The sequence below is a fragment of the Montipora capricornis genome, chromosome 3 (genome assembly GCF_036669925.1).
Source record: "Montipora capricornis isolate CH-2021 chromosome 3, ASM3666992v2, whole genome shotgun sequence".
Taxonomy (NCBI): Eukaryota; Metazoa; Cnidaria; class Anthozoa; order Scleractinia; family Acroporidae; genus Montipora; species Montipora capricornis.
Genome location: NC_090885.1, coordinates 71,547,841 through 71,573,605, shown reverse-complemented (window position 1 = coordinate 71,573,605; position 25,765 = coordinate 71,547,841). Strand labels below are relative to the sequence as shown.

The 25,765-nt window shown below is 36.9% G+C and overlaps 1 protein-coding gene across 2 annotated transcripts in view; it reads left to right on the top strand.

The window, feature by feature from the left end:
* LOC138043922 (transcription elongation regulator 1-like) overlaps positions 1-25,765 on the top strand; it is a 59,144-nt gene that overhangs the window by 7,946 nt on the left and 25,433 nt on the right. For both annotated transcript variants that reach the window (XM_068890449.1, XM_068890448.1), the window contains 9 exons: positions 2,175-2,311; positions 3,273-3,568; positions 3,931-4,110; positions 9,674-9,925; positions 11,444-11,513; positions 15,354-15,585; positions 19,469-19,677; positions 21,943-22,096; positions 24,105-24,269. In XM_068890449.1, coding sequence (XP_068746550.1) covers positions 2,175-2,311; positions 3,273-3,568; positions 3,931-4,110; positions 9,674-9,925; positions 11,444-11,513; positions 15,354-15,585; positions 19,469-19,677; positions 21,943-22,096; positions 24,105-24,269 — 1,695 coding nt within the window. The remainder of the gene's footprint in view (positions 1-2,174; positions 2,312-3,272; positions 3,569-3,930; positions 4,111-9,673; positions 9,926-11,443; positions 11,514-15,353; positions 15,586-19,468; positions 19,678-21,942; positions 22,097-24,104; positions 24,270-25,765) is intronic.

Below are 25,765 nucleotides of genomic sequence, written 5' to 3'. Positions count from 1 at the left end.
AGAGCAGTACCAGAGCTTGTGTCGGCAAGTATTGCTGTCGTATCATCTGCGTATTGAAGAATTTTTGTCTCCTCATTCCCAATAGAGATACCTTTGATATCTTTATTTTGTCGAATTGCAATTGTTAATGTTTCTATAGTAACTACAAAGAGGTAAGGAGAGAGCGGGTCCCCCTGCCGTACCCCACGTTCAAGATTAAAGTATTCAGATGAAAGTCCGTTGTTTATCACACAGCTTTGTATTTTTCTGTAGAACGTTTGGACCCAATGGATAAAGTTAGGGCCAAAATTGAAGAATTTCAAACAATAGAGAAGAAATTCCCATTCTACGCTATCAAATGCCTTTTCAAAATCAATAAATAACATTAGTCCCGGGATACTTTCTTTTGCAGTGAAATCCATAATATCGAAAACTGATCTAATTGTTTCGCCGATATATCGGTCTTTCACGTATCCAGTTTGGTTATGGTGTATAATGTTTGGAAGAACATTTTTAATTTTAACCCTAACCCTAAAACGTTTTTTTTGTTCCAGTTTGTTGATAGACGCAAATTACACTCTCCAATGGTTTTGCGGTTATGCAAATATTCATCACAATTTTACATGTAAACTTGACAGCCACCATCTTCGAATTTTTACGAACTGACGCTTGATTCAAACCCTGTACAAATTAAGAATTGTAAAACCTTCAATTGATCAACAAAATTTGTGAAACGTACAACCAAATCTTCATTCTTCAATGGAAACTTTGTGCTATTTATTTACTCGACAACTTGCTGAGAATTTTGGCTGGCGTCACTGATGCTTGCCGAGATTAACCTGGTTTCCATACGATCTGCAATGTCAGGTCCGTGATCGTTTAATTTAAAACAAAACTTGCGGAGGTAATAAAGTTTTGAGCGCCTCAGGAAAAGTGAAACGTGGAGACGGAAATTATCGAAAAGTTACAGTTAACAGTCAAAGAAGCGCACAGGCAGTACAACAACGTCTTTACGGCTTTTTGCATACTGTAAGCTTACGTGTCTGTATATCAAACAACAGACCAGCATAAGATCAGGTTTTTACTACATGTTATTTGGCGACACAAGGTCATAATTTTATTGACAATGCAATTGCCGTTTCCAGTTTAATACCACGATCTTCGTTCAAATTTTCTTTCGCATTTTTTTGTCTGGGGTATTTTAGATTGTCTGTGACTCGTCTGTCGCAGGCAGCTTAGTTACCATTACTCGCTGCGCGAAATTAAATGACGTCGTGCAGGACGCGATTTGCGTCGCGTCGCGCCTGAAACTCGACGCGACTGGTAACTTACATTTGAGCGGTACTGTAACTTTGAAGATTGTCAAACTGAGACAAGGGATTACAGGTAATGGTCTGATAGACACAAAGAAATCAGCAAAGGAATGAACAATGCATTACTTGCGACTTACAGAAAGTGTACAACCCATTTTTAACTTTTACTGAAAAGTTTGAACAATAGGCATCTTGGTTCTCATGGTAAGACACAGGTGCCCCAAGCTCAATGTTAGGGAAAGCCAACGAAAATATAAGGATTTGTATGTGAATCCCGCTAAAAGACCTGAGAAGATAATTTTACGAAAAAATTATCAATTAAAAAGCCTAACCTTATTGCCATTGTGGTATTTTACTATAACTGTGGACAACTGAGGAACTGATGATGACCAATTCAATTCGTTATAGGCTTTTTAACTGAGAATTTTTTTGGTAAAATTATTTTCTCAGGTGTTTTGGCGGGATTCCCATACAAATCCTTATATTTTTGTTGGCTTTCCCTCACACTGAGCTTGGGATGCCTGTGGGAAAGAGAATTCATGTTTTATTTCTCAAAATGATTGTCTAAAGCAAAAAGTCAGTTTGGCAGTTGTGGTCAAGGTGCAATTAGGTAATTAACTTTGAATAATTTTAACGTGCTTAAACATTGTGTGATCAAGTCTCTTCATCTGAAAAGGTTCAGTGTCATTCAGACTAAGAGACTGAAGTAAGTATGAAATATAGCATGTTAAGTTTTTTTTAAATTTCAGGTGTTTTCGTGTGGATTTTTCTCATTTTCTTTGAGAATTATTGGTTTTTTTGTGAGTGTTAAATTATTTGAACCAAATTTTTCAAAAGTGGCCTCAAGAGAACAAGCTTCATGATCCTCTTATTCACTTACAGAGGCAAAATGAAGGGCAGCAACAAACACCCACAGAGCAGGACACAACCCAAGTGAACAAACAACAAAACCCCCCACCATCACAGAGTGTAGGGCAGCAGGGAGTAGGGGCTTCTGCAAAGCAACCTCAACCCCAAAGGTACAAGGATTAAAAATTAATATTCATAAAACTGTTTGTGACGACCTCAGAAATTTGACTGCCAAGTAAGCCTGGTGGTTTCATGAGTTCTCCTTGCCAAGGTAAAACATGTAAATATTGACACACTAAGTCAAATAAAATTTTTACAATGACTGCAGGATTCTCGTGCGCTCATTGGCTAATTTTTGTTGTTAATAAGCGGACAGACACATAAATTTGTAAGTTATGCGAAACTGGCGTGATATTGCTTGTGTCAGATTGAATGAAATTGAGGTTTCTCCCATTTTTGTCCAGTACTTTTCTCGTGTTTTGACTTAATTTTGACCCCTCTGCCTTTTTTGGTGTTGTAAAAGAACAAATCGATGTCAGTTTTTCATGCGTCTATCCTGTTATTGACAATGAATTTCGTCATAACATTGTCAAAGTAGGGTGCGAACTGACAATTTGTTAAGTTAATTTTAACAGGGTATTTATAATACAAGACTGGGAAGGTACTTTTAATGTAGGTTGCAACCCTGTTGCACAGTCAGATACATGTACATCTCACAAGAGAAGGGAATCAAGCAAGCCATTGAAGGAAAAGCTGCAAAGAGCAAAGATGAAAATCCAAATTAAGAGGGTTTGTTAGGCCTTTTCGTTTTATTTTGATAATGAGAGTATGGCATCAATAATACTATACATTCAAATAATTTGGTTTATGTAGAGTAAGCATCTATGATGATGCTGTACTATTGTCAAAACATCCTTTATAATCATATCACTGATTTAGTTAAATCTCTCTTGACCCATTCACTCCTCAGGTGCCCCAGGACACCCCCAGTTGACGAATAAAATCATCTGGCATTAGACAGAGTAAAATATTTGTTAAGACTCACGACCCGGAGTCAATGGGTTATTGAGGAATTTGTAACTGAGGTGAAATGAACATTTTTAGTGATCTTTAGAGAACCTTTTTTTTTAGCAATACAGGAATGCCTCCACCTGGATCATTAAATTTTGTTCCTGGCATGCCCCCACCACGGTTCCCACCACCTGGACTGATTCCTGGGATGGTGCCACGCTTGCCTCCACCTGGTATTCCACCCTCTGGCCTGGGTATACATCCGATGGGTATACCACCTGTTGCAAAGGGTGAGTGGTCAGAACATCGCACAGCAGATGGACGTGTTTACTATTACAACTCCAGAACACTGCAGTCTACATGGGAAAGACCTAAGGAAATGGATCTGCCACCTGTGCAGGGCATTCCACCACCAGGTGGGTACAGTCTGCTGCAAGGTTTAATGAGGTCACCTTCTCAAGATCAATGGCTTAATTGAAGGACAAATTTAGATCTCCCAGAAACATACGTCAAATTCCATAAGTTGAAAAAGTTCTGTGCAATCCAAAGAGAATTGAAAGCTTGTGCTTCACAAAAAATAATGTATTCTCATCCATGGAAAAGAAATGTGGTTTGTTTGTACAGCTGTATGCTTCTTAATAGCCGTTGTTTCTGGGAAGGACATAGTTGAAAATAATGAAAGGTTAATTAAGACACGTGAGATTACTCAACCTTGCTTCTGGTTCAAAATTTGAATTTTGAACCCAGTGATTCTACATACATCATCTCTTTCACTTAGGATTTCCCCCTCCTGGAATGATTCCTCCTGGTCTTTTCCCTGGACTGGGTCAACCAGCAATGGATCAGCAGCCACAATCAGGAAGTGCTGAGGTGATGACAGAATCAAACTCTGAAGGAGGTAAAGAGGAAAAAGACAAACCCACAGATGGAGAAAATCTTGACGATGTGACAAACGCAGGTACATCCATGTACAGTACCACCATTTTTTGTGACAACCTGTACCTAAATGTACATTTATGTGTTTTTACTCCAAACTGTTGTTGCTGGCAAGGTTTATGGCAAAATACCTGTATCTCTTTGTCCACTGAGAAACGATACTTGCGAGCTATTGGCCTGTGGTCTTGTAGGGAAATACTGAAAAAAATATATGAAGACTGCCACTGGGGCCCACAGTCCTGTAGTGCAAGACTGAATAATAAGGACATCAAATAGCCTGCCACCGCGGTCCACGGTCTCGTACTGCAAGATTGTGTAATAATGAAGACATTAAGTGGACTGCCACTGTAGTCCACAGTCCCATAGTGAAAGACTGAATAACTATGAAGAAGGCTGTGCTCTGAGGAAAATTTCAGGGAGCCCTTCGGGCTCCCAAGCATTTCAGCTGGGGTGCCCAGCCCTACATTGGGGTGACCTATAAGTTGGTTGCCCAAATTATTTGTTTGTTTATTTATTTTTTTTCAATTCAATGTACCAAATCCAGAAAAATTATGTGTGTGATGGGTGTCATGAGTGCTAATGTAGGTTCCACAGCTTATACCAGTACTAATGTTGTGGGAAAATTCGGTCTAGGAGATGTAAATGACAGAGGTGAAAGGCTTATTCAGTTTTGTGAACAGAATAATGTCATGATAGCAAACACATGGTCTCAACATCCACCACAAAAACTCTATTCATGGAAAAATCCTGGTGATATTAGAAGGAATCAGATAGACTATATCATGATAAGTCAACATTGCAGAAATGCCATTCAACAGGCAAAAACGCAACCAGGGGCCGATATCAATTCAGACCATAACCCAGTCAAGATAAAAATTAAGAATCAAGCTAAAGAAACTGGAAAGAGCCAAGACAAGACAGGAACTAGATCTGAACCTACTAAAGGAACAAGATTACAAAGAAAGGTTCAATATTGAAATCAAAAACAAATACGAGTCTTTGAATATTGAAAAAACACTACACCAGAACCACAACAAATAAAATATTGATAACAGCATGTAAAAACTTCTATAAATGAAACCCTTAAAACAATACTTCGGAAAAAGCCTAAAGGCAAAAAAAGTGTGCATGACTCATGAAATTCTCATGAGAGGCAATTTAAGGGAAAAGACTATGAAAACTATCAAAGGTTGAATAAAGAAATCAGAAATGATTGTAAGAAAGCAAAGGACGGGTGGTACAATCATCAATGTACAGAAATAGAGATTCTAGAGAAACAATTTTTTAATTAGAACTAGGGAAATGCAGAAGAAAGTCAAACAAGCCACACGCCAAAACAGGGGTAGTAGCAGTGCTGGGTGTATCAAAGATAAAAATGGGAACAACTTATTTGGCAAAGAAGAGAGAGCACAAAGATGGGTAAAATATGTGGCAGAATTGTATGATGACGACAGAGAACCAATACCACAGTTTCAAGTATGAACCTGGCAAAACATCTTGACAGAAGAAGTTGAGCATGCTATACACCTAATGAAAAATGGAAAAGCAACAGGCCCAGACGACCTTCCAACTGAGGCACTAAAAGTGTTAGATGAGCAGAACATTACAGATTTGTTCAATATAATCTACAACACTGGCTATATACTAACGGATATGAAACAATCAATCTTTATTCCAAGAGCCAAGAAGCTAAAGGCACAAAAATGTTCTGAATACTCAACCAACCTCATGAGCCATGTAACCAAACTGTTGCTAAAAATAATACAAGTGAGAATAACAACCAAGATCAACCTAGAAGTAAGCATTCTATGAAGTGGTTTCAGACCAAAAATGAGTATGAGAGAAGGAATTTTCAATGTAAGAAGAATATGTGAAAAGTAGAATAAGAGATCCACATACATGTATGTTTCATTTACTATACCAAAGCATTTGACAGAGTCAAGCACTCTAAAATGGTTGAATGTCTTCATGAAATTGGTATACATGAGAAAGATTTGCAGATCATAACAAAGATGTATTGGGAACAATCAACAATTATTGTTAGAACAGAATTTTGGTACAACAACAGAATTCTAAATCAAAAAGGGTGTGAGACAAGGTTGTGTTTTGTCATTCAGTTTGTTTAATTTGTACACTCAGTCTGAAAAAATATTTAATTAGGGAAGTGCAAGAAATGAATGGAGTCTTGATAGGAGGTGTTAAATATCATTAACCTTCCGTATGCCAATGACACTGAACTAATAATTATGTTTTTGTCCAACTGATCTACAAAGCCTAGTAACAGCAGTTAATGAAGCAGGAAAACCATATGGTATGGAAAGGAACATCATTAAAACCAGAACGATGGTACATGTAGGAGGAAAAACAACACCTACTCCTAGAGTTAACATTATGCTTGATGGTAAATCTATAGAACAGACAGACAAAATGGTCTTTTTTAGGAGGTCTCTTAACTGCAAATGGGAGATGTGAGAAAGAAGTAAACTGAAGAATAGTGTTAGCAAAAAGTGCATTCCACGAAATATCAAGAGTACTCAAATCAAGAAATATTAATATGCAAACAAGGAAAAGAATATTGAAGTGTTGTATAATAATTATGGGCAACATTATTTTATGTTACTGTTGTGAAACATGGACTCTGACCAAAACAATGGAAAGTAGATTAGAGGCTTTTGAGATGTGGGCATATAGAAGAATGTTAAGAGTATCATGGACGGAACATAAAACCAATGAAGAAGTTCTAAAGATGGCAAATGCAACAAGCTCATTGTTGTCAACAATAAAGACTAGAAAATCCAGTATTTTGGACAAGTACCGGGTAATAAGAGCAAGGTCGATCCAAAAATTGTTACTGGAAGGCAAAATTGAAGGGTAGAGAGGACAGGTGAGACCGATGAAAAACATCAAAGAATGGGTTGGACACACCTATTATGGATGTGTAAGAAGAGCAGAAGATCGGAACAGCTGGAGATCCATGATAGCCGACCTACTTCTAATAGATGGCACTTGATGATGATGATGTGAGATCAACAATGCAGCAAGATCTACATTCATCTCTCTCAACAAAACATTGCGGTTACTGCTCTGATGATTGTCAAACTCGCTAGTGCAACAAAAACCCGCAACCCATCAAATTTTTCGTGCCATACTTGAGAAAGACAAGAAAAGTGGGGGCCGATGTTTTTCACGTTTAAAAATAAAAAAGTGAAGATTGCAGCAGGTTTATGTAATTTTGGTAAAGATGTTTGGGTCTAACAAAAACCCTTTGAAAACAAATTTTTATAACATGAATCAATGGCGCTTCATTCCCGTGGAGCTTTGTGCGAAAACTGTTGTGAAACGGTGAAACCACGGCAACCCAAAAGCTATCAATTTTTTTTAAAACAAGTCAACTTAATCTGGACAAAAATCATCAATTCAGCATAGAATTTAAATAATTTTTCCCTATATTATTAGTAAAATTTAATGTTAAGTTGAATGAGCTTTTTGTGGATTCGGTCGAAGCATCAGTCTTTAGGACATGCAATGATTTGTCACGACACCAAAGACATAGCAGGATCGCTCTGTTTCTAAAACAACAACAAATAATGATATCTTCCCCTTTTTTATTTCGTTATTTCATATACAGAGGAAAAACAACGGTAACCTAAATATATTTTAGCCAAGAAGGCACACCAGCGAAAAATCATAAAAATATTAAATTTGCATATAAAACTGCGATTCCCGGTTCTTACAAAAATAAATTGCACCGCTTTGCCAGCTGTGCTTTGCCCCTGTCAATTTGTTTTAAAACTGCAACCAATAAATTCCAAACTCCAAGTTCCAAATTTAATGCTTTTTTTTGAGAAGGAATTGAAATCTGTGCGGCCACTGGCCGTCACTTGCAAAGTCACAGATTATGATTGTTACGTAAGAAATCATATGCAACGGCCTTTGAACCAATTGTTTCTTTAAACTAGACGCTCTATGAGCAGACACTGGGTAGCCTGTGGTACGTGTTACTCAAAAACAGAAGGGACTCAGTTAGATGGAATTGAACTGCAGCATTCCAGGCAATTTTCTCAAGTCAGGGGTCATTAAGACCATTTAAGGGGTCACCCAGAAGTCGTGCCAGCAGAGGCCCTTTGGCTCACACGTTCATACGACAAAACAGATCTTTTTCTGAGGTTAAAAACCTGGCTACCAGCCTATATAAAATCATTCGTCAGAAAGAAAAAAATCCAGTCATTTTTAGAAAAAATATGCACGCAATGCGTACGTGTGGTTAAGTACAGTAACACAGCGCTTTATTCCGTATTGTCAACTGTCTTCCAGGAGATTCAAGTTGTTGTTGCATAATATGTAGCTCTAATAGTACAAATGTACACTATATTGTCTTGGTATTGTAAAATTATCATTGTAGTGCCATGGTAGAAGTCTGAGGTAAATAGCCCCCTGAGAAGATATGTGGTTACTAGCAAAGTACTAAACCCAGAAAGATTGAAGAAAATAAAAGGGAATCGAAAAGCATTGGCTTCTAGGCTGGCATGCTGATCATTTTCAAGTTCCCTCACAACTTTTTTACACCACAAGTTTAAGCGTGCACTCTGAGCATCCAACAGCTTTGTAATACAAAAGTTCACTGAAGTTAAGCTCATTTAAGAGTAAAATGCCATCGTACCTGACTTGATTATCGTAGATCGTAGGTTAAAACAACAAAATAATTTGCCATGTTTTCAGAATGCACTCTCTTATTTCAGCGTGTATGATTGAGTTACGCCATATTTGCAATGTTGCAAATTCAACCAATTTACAAATATTGACACACCATATGTGCAGTACAGGATGTGCAGTGCAGGATGTGCAGTGCAATACTGAGGAATCACCTTAAGCAAACCATAAATTAAAAGGTAAAATTTTACAAGAGTGCTTAGGCCTAATCACTGAAAGGAACGACTTGTAAAGGACGAGGCAATGTTGTTGACACCACGTTTAAAGAACAAGGTATAATGTGTGGTAATTTGTCATTTTTCATTCTGTCAAAAACCGAATGCAAGTTAGGTGACTGCTAGCCTGCAATTGCAGACGCATTTCTGATGGTTGTTTTTCTCCCCCAAGGGAGGTGACTGCGGGTACTCACTGAAACGAGCGTGGCAGACGGTGATGCAAGGTGATTTCATGACAAAAATGAAGCATTGCAGCTTCAGCACTGTGGGATTGAGTGGCAGTCGTGGAATCATATATAAATTCTAACTAGCATAATTTGCGAGACTGTGGTGGCAACTACTTAATGTTACATTTACATGTAGGTGGACAGGTATTCTGCAATCTAGCTGAATTTTTTGTTTATTTGTTAAGTTTTGTTTGCCGACCACACAAGAACTAGACATGATTAATTTGAATTAGGCAATGATGTCAGGACGGGAGGACAGCATGGAAAAAAAGGAGATTTTTATCAAGCTTTTCAGTTGCTGGAAATTTGGTTGAAAGCCATTTTAAGCAGTTTTCATTAACGCCGAGAAGTTATCATTCCATTATTGTCACCATTACATTGTTTGGTTTAAGCCCAGAAGTCGCCATTACACTCTTTCTATTCTAAACACTAGGAAATGGAGATACTGAAGAAGCACAAAAGGATGATAGTCAAGATGAAGATGCTGACAAGAGTAAACCTGTTGCCAGCCAGTTGGTCCCAGGAACTAGCTGGTGTGTTGTGTGGACAGGAGATGAAAAAATGTTCTTCTTCAATCCTACTACGAGGCTGTCCATTTGGGAGAGGCCTGATGAGCTTGAGAACAATGACAAAATTGAGGAAATCGTTAGCAAGGGCCCTCCACAAAAGCAGCTAATAGTGGAAAGTATGTACCATTACATTTATACAAGCTTTCATTATGTACTTACTCTAAATGCAATTTAACTTAGTTAACGAGGAGCAGGCGTTGATAACGTCTTGAGTTAGTTATGTTGGATTGTTTTACCATTGTGTTTAACACGGTCTTTTTGTATCATATTGGCATTATTCTTTAGCATTGCATTTGTCTTCAGCAGCTTCCGTTGCTAGGGTTTGTCCTCTAGCAGCAGTCATTTGTATTACCATCATGCTTGCAGTGTAGCAGTAGTTGGCATTTTACTGCATGGTTAATGTAGCATTTTGGTTGTTTGGTGCAGTTGCGACATTGTGCATTTGTGATTACTTCATGCCATTCCTTTCGAGGTTCGAGCGACCATCGATACTGAAAGACAATGGAGTGGCCGTTGCATCTTTGTTTGGAGTAATTTCTGCAATCCTCTGGAAGAAATTTAAAGAGCACGAAAAATTGGAAAGTATGCTTAGATTGTCAATGCCCTAAATTCAATTCAAATTGGTGTGGAGCCCGATGAAATTCATAACGGTGGTTATTCGACCTTTATCAACTCGTTTGATAAAATCAATTTCTGTTACAATGTTATCTATCCTTTCTGTTTCACTCAGTGTGAAGTCCTAGCATCCTGTGTGGTGCCTGAACTCTTCTGGGATATACACTGTATAATACCCAGTTTCGACTTGTCAAACCTCTAGATTTTTAATTTTTATTGCCATTCGTCATCACCATTTTGAAATTTACAACAGCCTTGCAATTTTCCCTCTGTATGTCAGTTACAGAAACAGTGAACTCAATAAGTTCGACATTCTCAGCAGTTCTCATGTCCGGAAAATTGATTGGATAGTTCACACCAATTCAGTTTAGAGGCTTTACTTGATCAGTATGTGATCAATGATTGGTCAAACGCGTACTTCTCAGTTAATTTCAGTTTCTTTTTACTTGTTCCACATTAATTTTAGCCAGTGTTAGTAAATATTTACTAGTCTGACGGTAACCTATAAATTTTTCCGTAAAAAATGAAAATGGCATTTTAAGAGTATGGACTATCTCGAGTTTCCAATTAAATGATTCCTTGATTGCGTGTTTGCCAGACTTGTTCGAAAATATCCAGACTCTTTGTTTTCGTTTTGGTGTTTTGTGGCTGCTAGTCACCCGTGACTGACACCGAATACATTTAAATTTTTAACGCATGCTCAATACAAAATAATGTGCAGGCCACAAGGAGAGTCTTCTTTCCTCTTCCCAACTTATCTAGGGCTTGCTGGGTACTAATCCAGAGGTCAGGACTGTAACAGAAACTATTTGTGCATTACTGGGCAGGGCTGTCATTAAGGGCTGGGGGGCAGGTATTTTACCCGCCTATCCACAGTTTCATTCCCTCCTTTTTGAAGAGAGGAGCAATAGAGTTTATAATTGCAAATTCAATGTTTTTCCCACCACCTCTCTAATTTCTCTGCCTACTTAAAAAGTTAGGGACAGCCCTACTGGAGCATTTATTTTCTTTATTTGTAGCAAGTGAGAACAAACCCTCTGTACATGTAGCTGAAGACACAGATGACTCTCCACCAACCAAGAAGCAACGGTACAATATCTAAAAATGCTTTACTTTACTTTGTTTTGGCGAATTACTTTGTGAATTCTTTTACGTTGTAAACTTGGGCTGGCGCAGTGATTAATCAGACAATTCCTACTGCTGTTACTTTACACAGTCAGTACCTTGATTGTGCACTTGTTTTTGTTGGGGACTTTCATGACCAATCTTCTTGGTTAAGAGCTGCAGCCCACGAAAGTTGTCAGAGATGCTAGAAGGGGCTCAGCATTTTTAGACCCAATAATTAAAAAAATTAAATCATTAATTTTCTATGATAACCAAAGGTCTTTGCCCATCTAGCCTAGACAAAGTGTTGTAGTTCATTTTTGACCTCTGGTTTAATTTTTTTGAACCAATACAGAATTTTTGAACCATTTCAATTGTTTTTATAACACCACTCGTTTCAATATACTTGGACATGTTTCTGTAATCAAGTAGAACTCTTTATGGAGTATGTACAATATAAAAATAGAGAAATCATTTTAAAGATTATTATGGTGGATTGCTGTCTATGGTGCTATCAAAGGCCAACAAATTTTAGTGATTAGGGTCAAATGCTCAGCTTGGTGATTTGGGTTAAGCACTTTTTTTTGAATGGTTAGCTTTCATGTAAGGTTAGCGACACTGCCTGAATTTTAGAATTAGGATTAAGCTTTCAGTTTAGTGATTATTGTTATGCACTGTCTTATTTGAAACAGTTAGGATTCCGGGAGGTGACAACTGCAGGCTACATACTGCAGACTGTCTACAAAATAGAATAGCGCTGATAGACAGTATTAATTTTCAGTATAAGCACCCATTTGATTAGTGCTGATAAATAATTTGATTAGTGCTGATAAGTCTGTACAAAAAACTAACGATAAAAAGTCACGACGTTTCGACCCCTCGGAGGTCATTTTCAAGTGAGAATAAAAGTTTTAAGAATTAGCATAAATATGTAAAAACTAGATAAAAATGCGGCGAACGCCGAAATGTGATAAAAATATGTACAAAAGTGTAAAAAGTGCTAAAAATATATGGTAATGGTAATGTGCGGTAGCTAGAGAAAAACAATAGACAAAAAAATAATTAATTACAAGAACTGTTCTAAACAAATAATTTGGCGCGGATTTGTTTAGAACAGTTCTTGTAATTAATTATTTTTTTGTCTATTGTTTTTCTCTAGCTACCGCACATTACCATTACCATATATTTTTAGCACTTTTTACACTTTTGTACATATTTTTATCACATTTCGGCGTTCGCCGCATTTTTATCTAGTTTTTACATATTTATGCTAATTCTTAAAACTTTTATTCTCACTTGAAAATGACCTCCGAGGGGTCGAAACGTCGTGACTTTTTATCGTTAGTTTTTATTACAAAATCTATATCTAAAAGACTTCTGATTAAGTCTGTACAAATGTTTTAAAATGGTTAGCTTTCAATGACTGTGAGTTAGGATCAGTCTACAGTCTGCAAGTGCCAGACTCTGCAGTCTAGGTAAAAGATTGGCATGCATTGTAGTGGTTGGAGTAACTTAATTGAAGTGTTTAGTCTGAAACAGCCATTGCCTTGGTCATTGGGTTAAGAATATTGGAAGTCGTTAAGTCTAGGCACCCATTTTAAAATGGTTAGCTTTCAATAACTGTGTGTGACTTGCATCTTGACTTTCAGCCATGGCTGGCATGACTCACACATTGTCCTCACTCTGTCGTTTTCAGCATTAGCCCTTCCTCAGAGCTAAACGTTTTTCCGTCTTTCACATAGTAGAACTACTTTTTGTAATGAAAAAAAAAATAAATCTGAGATATTCTTTATTTCAATACGTCATTTGGCAAGATAACTTGTTTATAACAAGATTTAGAAATATTTGGCTGTCAGATTTTCAAGTAACAAGAGCAGTATACAACTACTGGAAAGTAAAAGCATTGCAATAACGTTACCATGTTATTTTTCTTTGGTACTGTCATTTTTTCTTAGTAGAAAAGATGAAAGGAATATCACATTTTGTTTGGTTCTTTCATAGTTTCACCCCATATGCGTTGATCAGTCGTCCATTTATTATTCGAGATCTTCATGTGTCTAGTATGTGTGTGGTGTAGGAAATTTTCGGATTGCTGTTAGTCCCATCCTTGACAGAAAAGAGAACTCATGCCTGCGGGATTTACAATACCGTCTGCCTTAAGGAACTTTACAAATAGCATGGGAAAGTGTGGTTCTGGGTTACATGATTGTTCCAAAGAACATCAAAGGCACTAAACTATTATTATTATTTATTTAAAAGTCACTAACTAGACTTTCAACAACAATAATAATAATTAACAATTATTGGACGAGGTTGAGCAAAATATCGTTATTTGTCAGTGGTGAGTAGATCAATAATTATTATTTGCCGAAGCCGACGGCTGAGGCAAATAATTGATCTGCGAGACACTGACAAATCATGATATTTTGGGATAACCGAGTTCAATAATTGTTTTATCATTTGATGACTGAGTTAACTTTATTTTTTACAATTCCCAACAATGGTATCTTTTTTTCTGAAAGCTTAGGAAAGCGAACTGCTATTTTCACACAACAGCGTGGTTTGAAGTACGCATGAGCAGAATATTATTTGCAGCAAAACACTTATTTGTAGACAGTTATTTGCAGGTCATGTGGTGGGCTCTCGGCCAATGAAAGGAAGGAAAAAATACATTGAATGATACTAATAATTAGTATAATAATTGATGGAAACAGGTAACACAAAAAAGTGGATTTTTAACTGATTTGTGTAAGTTTTATGTTAAAAAAGTCAGAATTCATTCACCTTACAGGCATTGCATAATAAAAACAAACAGTTAAAAAGCCTGTCAGTTGAAGGGGGCCTTTAACAAGCATTTAACTATCGGCCAGTGATGGACATCGGACAGTCAGAGGACTAGTTTGGCCAATCAGGATGTTTCGTAACAGAATATTAAGAATCAAGTGAAGCTGTGGATCTTGCTTTGTTCCTACTGCAAGGCCTTTACTACATTCCCCAAAAGAATGCAACCTTGGCTTATTTTCATGTTGTATCTGCCCTCATTCACAAAACGTCTTAATTTTGGGAAGATAAACAGCCATTTGCCAAACTCACTGTTACAACCACACTTCATTAAATCCTTTGAAATGTATCTATAACAAACAATATTCCCCTGAGTTGAACCGTTGATCCTGGGAATATCCATATCCATGTAAAACCTGTTGCACTGGCATGAAAACAGGACAATAACGGCTATCTATTTGTAACCTAGGGGTAATATTAATCTTGGATCATTGAACTGTATTTGACAGTCGAGTAGAAAGCTTTGCACAAACCCCATGCAGGCATCCTTGCAAACAACGATGTTTACGGATAATTTTCCCAAATCATTTCGAAACAGACATTTAAACCTGAACAAACTTAGGAAGTGTTCTTCTCAGTCAAATAACAAAATCGGCTAATTCAGTCCTTCAGTCCAGTTCTGTTTTAGACCTTCTAAACATTCCAAACTAAATGCATCTATTTCTCTGCCTCATAAATTCCGAGTAAATGCTTCTAGAGTGTCTTGTTTCTCATTGTAATTAACACCCAAAAATTACTTGACCACCGGAGGGTTGACATTCCTGAATTAGTGGATTATTACAGGCAAGTAATGTGGCATGGCAAGTTTGCTTTTCTTTCTCGCATCTTGCCTAAGCAACAGACAGATTGAAGGGAAAAGGGTCTGCGTATTATTGATATTTTTTGTCAGTAGTTTTGTTCATTGGGTTTGAGTGTTTTGAGTTAGGGAGTATGGTGCCTTGTCAAATATGGTGTTTAAAGTAAATTTTATTGCATTTAATTTAGGGTGGAAAATCACGATAAAGCAGGGGAATGGGAGACAAGAATGGAGGAGGAGACCATGCCACTGGAATCTGAAATAACTGAACAGGAACCAGTAGAACAACCTGCTGCAGTCAGTGTTGTCCAAGAGCCAACAAAAATTACTACAGTAGCAGCTAGTGGTAAAAAAGACAAGAAAATGATGTCACTTGATGAGAGAATGAAGGAGTTTAGGGATATGATGCTTGAACGATCAGTAGGTCTTGCAAGTTACCATTTCCGTAATAAAAACTACTTGTAATTTTATATTCCAACTTTGAAGTGGCACATGCCCGTGTAATGCAGCTGCAGCCCATCCTAGCTAATGTTGTTTACCAAAAATATTATCAAGGAGCAGCAAAATATTGCTGCACCTATTTTACATTAGTTTACTGACTCCCTGGATTTGCACACAAATTGTGGTATTTTAATTTTGAATTACTAATAACTACTTAATAACCGAGAGTGAGGTCGTTGCAGCAAAATCGCAAACTGAGGCCTTGCCATGTTGACCATGCGCAGTGAGGTCAATAGGGCTAGGCCTAGGTTTGAGATTTTTGCTGTAATGACTGAACGGTTAAGGTTATTAAGTTGTTTATTACTGGGTTGCCAGTATGGCAAATCCAGTCAGAATCTGCATTGGTTTTTTCTTTTTTCTACATGTCGGTAAAAGTCTTGCCTGTCACTCCCCTGCTAAGTGGTGTCTTTGTGCATAGAGCCCTTTGCACATATTTTCTTAGGATCGAGAGGGTAGTGGGAAATGCGTAGATTTCTCTGGTGGACACAGTAGAATGATTAACTTAACCGGCAATGGCGTCGAAAGTCATGTAAAGTGAATGGCGTTTTAGTGGATCTTTGAACAAAATGTACCCTTATGAAGCTCAATAATGGCAAGTCAATTGGATACTGAACAAGACAGGCAGTGGAATTTTAAAAGCGACAAGTAATGGACTTCCACAACAATCTGTCGCCCATCAAGCCGTAATCAAAGTGAGCTGTAGTCCTAAAATTGCATAAGTGTGGTGTTTTGTACAACACCGAAATCAAATGGAAAATTCTCTAGTAACTTATGGGTTTAACAAAGACGGAGAAGGATTTGAAAAACTTGGATCTGTGAGCCCTGTTATCTCGCTTATTTGTTTGTACTCAATTCTGCACAGTCTTCTGGTAACATGTGGAAATTTCACTAATTCTTGTTAGTCAAAAATTATTTGAAAGAAAGCTTGTTGCCCATTTTTTACTTGATAATTCAAGTAAAGGGTTTGATGCTGAACACTGGTGGGAAATTTATTTAGTTGCGTATTTGACACGGAGTGTAATTTGACACGATTGAGTTTCTTGTCTTCATGCACATAATGAAATAGCAAGGGTCTTTTGCCTCTTATAGCAAATATGTTGTTTGTTTCAAAAAATATTTCGCTGGACAAGGTGGCCTTTATGAATTCATCATGTTGTGTAATATGCGAGCTTAACTGGATAGTTTTTATGGCAATAGTGAAGCATTTTCAAGTCAAAATAAGGTAAGCGTCTTTCTGTTGTGTTAACTTAATTAAACATATATTACCATGCGGCGTAAACTTGATTTCCACTCTCAAAATTACCTCCAGAACCTACTTTTTGCATAGAATTAGCTTTTAAAATGATGTTCTTGTCTTCTGTGGTGATACTTGACGATTCAGGAACATTTTGTGAAAAAGTATTTATAACGGGTCACACATGCAACTTGATCGCCCGAACTTCCCCTAGTATGCAAAACATCCACTTGGCCTTTTGACATCCCATTGAAAAAAACTCAAAAAATATTCGCGGGCCGGTCGATTTCTCTGAAATTTGATTGCTAACTAATATAGAAAGATTTTCACAATAACTAAAAATTCCTGTGTTAAGCATTAGAATTCGACGAAGAGGTAAATGGGAGTAAATTTGTTGCCTGTGTTGTTATTTTTGTGATTTGACTGTTGTGCAAATCTTTATTTTTAGCAGTTATTTTAACGTAAAAGATGCAACGCTTGACAAGAAATAATAGTTTTCCTAATACAATGTATTTGAAAGAAGAAACATTTCACAGGAATCGCGGTGAAAATGAGTTAGCAAATTTGGATATGTGTGTTGAAATGTGATAGGCAAGGAGACAGGAATTTTATTTCTCTGACAAATGATTTTGTCATTGTAGTGTAAGATGAAATTTATTTGGGAAACCAACAATATTTTCGTGGTTAATTCAATTTATAGCTACGACTTGCTAGTGCGAAGATTGTTTACATGAAACAAACGCTTTTTGCGAATTTTGAGTGTCATGAAATTATGTAATTTGCGTGACAAATAACCTTTTACTCTAACCCAAAAACAGTAACAGTAACCATTTCTTCTGCTTTTGTGCTTGTCAGCATTGTGATTTGCGATAATTCACAAGTCTGTATTTGTATCTCATAGATGTTTAGATTTTCAATTACATGGCCACTCAACCTCTCAATTGTGTAAATAGTTCACCCTGAAGTCAAAATAGATATGTTTCTCAGGAACCCAACAAAGAAGGCTTCCTGACCTGACAGATGAAATCTAAATATTTAGTTAAATATTACAACAAAATTAAAAGACCAACAACGGAAATTTCTTGGCTAAAAAGTACGTTGTTTTACTCTGATAACATTCTTTCCTGTAGTTCATTCAGTTGACACCAGGTGATCACGTGCACCTTTATGGTTGCCTAGCACGTGATCAATTTCTTCCTTTTGACAATTCCGCTTATTCATAAAAGTCAGAGACTGCAGAAATTTTCATGTTTTTAAGACCGATTGTCATTAATCTTTCGATGAGAATTCGATTCAGAGTTATATATAAAAGCTATGTTATTTTTTTTCTTCATCTGTCTTTTGGCTTGTCTTTTTCTGGTGCAAACGCAAAGCTTAACAATGTTTTGACCTGGCATCAGATTAGACTAACAAGAAGAGGAATTATGAAGCGGAAACAACACCTTCAGTCCTTTCTTAGTGTGTGCAATAAACGTTTGCTTAGTGCAACTGCAAGAGATGCTGGAAAACGTCCATCAAAGCAAATTTTGCAGTTGGTCTTAATGACGCCCCACTTGAAAAAATTAACTGGAACGTTGCAGTTCAATACCACCCTATTCAGTGCCTTCTTTCTTTATGTAACGTGTACCACAGGCAACCCAGTGTAAGCTTTTTGGAGCTTCTAGTTATATGGCTAACAGAACAGTTCTGAAGAAGAAAAGCTAATTTGCATAATCCATAAAAGGCCCGTGTGCATTATGGGAGAATAATGCCCTAGCACTTAGCTGCTCTTAGCCAAACCACTCTAACCCTAAACCACTCGTTATATTGGCCAGAAACAGTAGCCATGTAATAAATTATTACGATGGCTTAAAGTGCTACTATGACCAAAAAAACAATTATTATTTTTATTTTTCTTTGGATTTCAAAACTGTGTTAACTAAACAGTAAGTGACCCAAAATCTTAAGCCTTCATTTAAAAAAGATACCTGTTTCTTTTAACTGGAATTTTCCTATTCAATGGTCTGCCATTACTAACTTTAAAATTGAGAGAGATCTCGATTGAAGAGAAAATGATGTCAGACTCAATAGCTTAAGAATGCGATGCGTGTGTACGCGGCTGAATTAATATGCAACACAGGAGTTTCGGGTTTTCAGACTTTTAAACTTGTGTTTTGCACATATAAGAAGCTGCGTTTGTACGCTGAAATTTTAAGCAAGTGAGTCAATGACTTCACTTTTCCCTAGATCCAATCCTGTGAGGTCCAATTGGTCAGTTTGGAACGTGATTAATGGTGGACCATGAAATCCAAAATCTGCACTCAAAGTAAACAGCTTTTGGATAAAAGAGCTCAAAAATTTGCCAGTCAAGTGTTTAGCAATCACACTTTCAAAATCTGAAGAAAAAATGGCAGTGATTTTTTGATCACAGTTGCACTTTAACACTGTGTACAAGGCTTGGGTTTTGCCTATATGGATTGATTTACCAATACAAGTAAAAGTTAAGGTATGATTTAATGGAATGGTAAAAGTTGGCTGGTTTTGATGAAAGAGTCTATTTGTTTTATGCTTTTGCTGACCTACTTCTAGGTGTCAGCATTCTCAACGTGGGAAAAAGAGCTTCCAAAGATAGTATTTGATCCAAGATACTTGCTGCTCACCCAAAAGGAACGGAAACAGTGTTTTGAGAAGTTTGTTCGCACCCGGGCTGATGATGAAAGGCAAGAAAGAAAAAACAAGCTGAAAGCAAAGAAAGACGAGTTTAAAGCTTTGGTGGAAGAGGCTAGAACAGCAGGAAAGTAAGTTTGCAATAATATCCGGAAGGCTGTGTGCATACATTGTAACCATGCCAAGTGACCTTTCAGGCCGTCTTTCAATTTTGCTCAAAATTGGCTGCAATTTGCATGTGGCCTATTACATGTATGTTGCCGTGGACATTTTTCTCAGTTTTGCTCTTCATTATCAAGGTCTAACTTAATTATGCAAAGCTGTCAGCTCCCGGTACAAAAAGAGAAATCAAAGATACCTTTCCCTTGAAACTTCAGGGCCCGGTTGTTCGAAAGCCAATTAACTTAATCCAGGATTAGCGTAAACTTTGGTTTGCCTTTTTAACTTTTGGGTGAAAGCTTCTTTTGATTATTTTTTGGTTTTCAAGCTTGACTTCGTCTAATGTAAAATTTTGCCAAATATCAGCGTTGTACAACATTTGGGAGTAGAGAAATAAACTCTTTGGTTAATTTTTAATCTGGGATTAGCGTTAATCAGCTTTCGAACAACCGCGCCCAGGAGAATTGATAATCCACATGATGCACCCCGTTTTTTCCAACTCCCTTGTAACTAAGCTCTGCTCCACTCATGTCCAATATACACAAACGGATACGATTCGTCAAACAGATGGTCTATTGGTACGAATGGCACGATTGATACCAGAAGAGAATGATGTCGTTCTAATGGTTCTATTGGTGAATGTGCATCTCATTAAGGAGACTTTGATTATTTTCCCATGTGATCTAGCTGGGTACTGGGAAATTCCGATGGTCCATTCCATTAGTACCAATGGTACAATTGGTACTAAAAGAAAATGATGTCATTCCAATGGTTCTATTAGTGCAAAAACAAGTTTTCTTTTACACCAAGTAGAAATGCACTAATAATTATTATGAATGAGGAATGATATTCCTCATTCTATAAGCCAACCACACAAAACAAGTTCACTTTTACACCAAGTAAAAGTGCACTATAATTATTATGAATATTCCTCATTCTATAAGTCAACCACACAAAATAAGTTTGCTTTCACACCAATTAAAAACTCGCTATAATTGTTTTGAATATTCCTTGTTCTATAAGCCAACCATGCATAACAAGTTTCCTACACGCTATAATTATTTTGAATATTCCTCGTTCTATAAGCCAATTACGCAAAACGAGTTCGCTTTTACATCAAGTGAAAATGAGTTAATAATTAATATGAATATTCCTTGTTCTATAAGCCAACCAGTGGACCATCGGAATTGCCCTGTACCCAGCTAGAGCACACGAGAAAATAATCTAAGTCCACTTAATGAGATGCATACATGTATTCACCAGTAGAACCATTGGAATGACATCATTTTCTATTGGTACCAGTCGAACCATTGGTACCAATAGAGACCCTTCTTATCACCACGAACACCAATGGAGTCTATTTGTGAGTATTGGACAACCCTCTAACTTTGACCTTGACATAAAACTACAGGACTGTAGCCTCTTAACTTTCATGCTTTAAGTCTTGCAAATATTCATGGGTAACAGCCAGTGAAAAAAAGCCCAAATGACTCACAAGGCACTACTAAAAGGGATCTGTAGCAACGTGCTTGATAGAAAAATGTGATGATTCAAATGAACCCTCTTTCTTGCTGCCACATGCAGCCTGCCTGGTTGACATGCATGGGTCATGATGAGCTGCTGATTATCTAGGTTATCTCAGAAAATGAAGCACAAAGAAAAGGAAAACGTATAGGACAACACTGTTAAGGTAAATCTGAGGTTACAGATTTACTGGCTAAAAGCCTGCCAATTTTAAGCATTTAAAAGAGTAGTTTGCACCTTTTCATCAGTTTTAGAATTCTGAATTGCCATACTGTATTTGTTTAAATATTTGTTATTATTAGTAATGCATGTAGTTGATTGCCTGCATATGTTGCCTGATGTGAAACAGCTGTTTTCGTTACTGCTGTTTGGTTACCGGTACTTTCTACACCTCAAAATTCTAAATGCCCGTATTATCCACACTTGGTACAGGATGGTGTAGTTTGCTACTTTGATTTGCTTGTCTTTCATGGCTTAAAAGACCTAAGATTTAGAAGTTCAAGACAAGAAAGGCTGTCATGAGAAAGTACATGTACTTGTAGAGCAGGATATAGTATTACTGGTACACCTTTCATTACACATTATAATGTACTGTAACTTGGCAAGTCTTGTTGTGTAAATTGGACATTCTCAATACAAATTAAAAATCATTTTTTGCTACAAACAATGAAAAAACAACAAAGCTTAGAATGAGTTATTTGTTCATCACACAGGGCTGCAACATTCAGTGAGTTTGCTATGAAATATGGGAAAGATGAACGCTTCAAAAGCATTGAGAAAATGAAAGACAGAGAAAGTCTGTTCACAGATTTTGTTACTGAGCTGAAAAAGAAGGAAAAGGAGAATCTCAAAGTTAAGCAGGATAAGGTACATGCATTGCTTCTCTTGATGGTTTGAATAGGATTGCTGTTTAGCTAGTAAAGAGCAAATTATCATGTTACATGTAGCTATTAAAAAACATTATTTAGTTGGCAGTAAGGCTGAGTTGTTTGAAGCAAGGTTAAAATTAATACCATGATAACCTTACCTTAATAATTTACCAGTGAATGCTGGTGTTAGCAACTCAGCCTTGGAAAGGGAATCCAGTTACTGTACAGTAGTGCATCATTGAATCTTCACAGGGAGTAAACAACGGGTACTCTTGGTGGTTAAAGTTGTAAAAATTTTTCTTACTGAAAAATTTATTAACAGGTTTTGAATTCCCTGACATCTTTAGTACAATCATGTAATTATTATTATTTTTTCACCATGGAATTTGTTGTTTTGTATTAGTAATTTATTATTTTGATTTGTTGTTACACCAGAAATTTAAAATCCTTATGACACCATTATAATTAAACCTGACAGTTATTACTTTGTTAGGATGTTTTGATTAACTTTCTGCTTGAAGCCTCGTGTCATGGCTGCCTTGGTTGCCCTTACAGTACCTTGACTTATATGTATCTTGATTTATATGTAAAATGAATCCATACAATTGGCATTTTCTTTATTATTGTCTGATTAATTAAAGATTCAAACAGATTATTCCTGAGTTTCCAGCCATACTGTCCCAATTCCCATGAACAATATTATTACAGATTAGCCTTTTTTTCATTTTCGTTATTTGTCATGATTTAACCTTGTGTCGTCCGTCCAATACAACACAGCATACAGTTGGCAAGGTAGCCTTGGCCAGTGAATTATGTTCTCCCTTTTTTCATCTGTCTGTTCAGTGTTTTGCCTGCCCCACAAGGTAACTCAGTTTTCATAGCTTTTATATCAGTGGTGATATGTTCTTATTCACATCAATGATACTATTCTTGAATATGTGTGGGCATTTTATTTCTAGTTGTGGTGCCTCATAATACAACTAGGTTTCAATGGGATCAAACATCTCTTCATTCAGCTATAGTACTGGTTATACAAATGTAGTTTAAAAGATAGGGAAACCTCTTTTGGCTGGGCAGTTACCACCACTTCCCACCTAAAAGAAGTTTTTTGCGACAATTATTTAACAGTATTTTAACACTTTCCTGGAAGTGGGTGCCTTATTATTGCACCTTAAGACTGTTTGAGGTGATTTTTAGTTGTTTTTGGGTTGCGTTCTAGTTCTTTAAAGCAAGGTAAATTTGTTATTAGTTGGGGCAAAGTAGGTTTTGCTTAAAGGCAACTGCACTGTCATTTAAAATTTACTCTGTTGCAAAAAATGACTTCTCACAGGAAAATATACATAAACACTAACAGCCAGGTTGACCAGGTTGCAAACAAGTATCACAACTAAATGAAGTACCGGTAGTCAGAATCCCAGACAAGTAGCCAAAGAGACTGGATGGCTTATATTATTTTTTTCAAGGGTAGAACAACACTTCATAGAAAATTCATTCAATTAGCCAAGACCATAGTCCTGCTATCAGTCTTCTGAATAAAATTAAGAGAGCTAGTGGCATTGAAAATAATTGTTATCCTTGACTAAAACTGGTTTACCAATCTGGTGACATGGACAGCAGTTTGCTTGATATTGGACTCTTCCTGTCACAGTTCATCTGCTGTACGTTACTTTGTTAACGTTTGGGATGCAAATGTACATGTAAAGATTATAGTCTGGTAACAAGTTTTTATAACTCCACACCTGCAGGAAACATTTCAATGCAGCCATGCTACTCGCTAAAATTTTATTAATCTTGTTTGAATGATCTGTTTTCCTTCAGCAAAATGTCAGTACATTATTAATATTTTTTTGAAAACTTACTGATTTTTGAAACCCAATACCAGGTGTTGGGAAGTACCCAAAGGGGTTGGGGTTAGTGTTAGAACCTAGGGTTAGGGTTAGGTGAGGGCTATTGTGCTTTAAAATGTTGTTGCAGAGAGCAACATTTTTTTCATTCAAATGTTACAGATCAGAGATGATTTTTTGTTATTACTGGATGAACAAGAGCTTGACAGCAAGGCGCAGTGGCGCAAAGTCCGAAGTAAGATAGAGAAAGACCCACGCTTCAAAGCAGTTGAGAATACATTTCAGCGAGAAGAATGGTTCAAAGAGCATATTGAGCAACTTTTTAAGGTGACAATTTCATTGCACTATGTACTTAGCGAATGGATTTTGCTCTGTTTATCCATTTTGATCTTAACAACAAAGAGCTGCTGGCTTTCTGTGTCTGTCAACAACTAGAGCAGTAATCTCGTTCCCAAGGTCTCCTCTATGCCTCCATTGTTCAACGACAATGGAGGCAACAGGAGCGAATCACTTTTTGTGTTTCCATAATGTAACAACACTCGTTGATGTGAAATGAACATCTGTGCAAAGTTTTACAAGGACTTTTGAATTTGCCTGTTTGATATTTCAAGGAAAATGATGACCAGTGACAGTACATGGCAGCAAAAGACCTAAAAGTCCTAAAATAACAATTGTGTGCCTTAAATTGGCGTAATGAGGTTGAGCACGGCTCCTTCAGCCCCCTCGTGTTTACACCCTATGTCGGAAGTGGAAGGGAGGCTGAGCGCTTCTTAGCTGAGCTCGCACACAAAGTCTCTGAGAACAAACACATGAGCTACAGCACTGTGATTGGCTGGCTCAGAGCCAAACTCTCCTTCAACCTACTAAGATCAGCTGTGCTATGCATAAGAGGTTCAAGAGCACCCAGGCAGAAGTTTAATGTTGAATCTGAAGCAACTGGAAAGATCAGATAATTAACTGTATATACATATTACATTGTACATAGATTGTTAAATTTTTGAAATCCTTTTTAGGTGAAGCTTTAATAAAGTTTTTATTTTTCAATTTGTTTGCTACGATGAAATGGGTACAGAACAAGTTGAAAGAAGATTACTGTCTGTCTGGGACTCGTGGATACATAAAATTAGTCCATGCAGATGCATACTTGTCTTCTCAGCCGTAAACATCACATTCATCGCCAAGTTATGGTTGATTTCAGAAGCATCTGAACTCTCAAAGTTAAACAGATAAAAGTATTTCAAATGCCTCAAACATGGGAAAAAATCGTATCAAACAACAAAACATACAGCTGATTGGAAAACATATAATTCAGATTTTGTGAGCCACTTTAAAACTCACAAAGACAAAATAATTACTGTACATGCGTTCCAAGGTTAACTTAGCCAAGAGAGTATATGACCTTAGGTCATCTATTTTGTTTAACAATCATTGTAAAAGTGGAAACAATTACATATCAAATTGTTTACACTCAGACCTGAAGATTGAGGATTTTTTCTACATTGAATACTGTGCATTATTCCAAACCTTTTCTTCAAAAATAACTATTATTGAAATAAATGCTTATCTTCCACTCTGTTTAGGGCAGCACCAAAAGCTGGTTTCCAGAATCCGGAAAGCAGAAACCAGAATTATGCACAATTTGGGACAATTACAATAACTTATTCACTAGATAACTCAATCTGCTGGATAGTGATTTATCCAATGGATAGCGTTATCCACCTTTTGAACAATCGAAGCCTGGTTTCTTGTGCATCTTGATTGTCATTAAGTCTTCTAATTGGAAATGCCCATAAAGAAATGATCTTAATCAAAATTAATTTTTA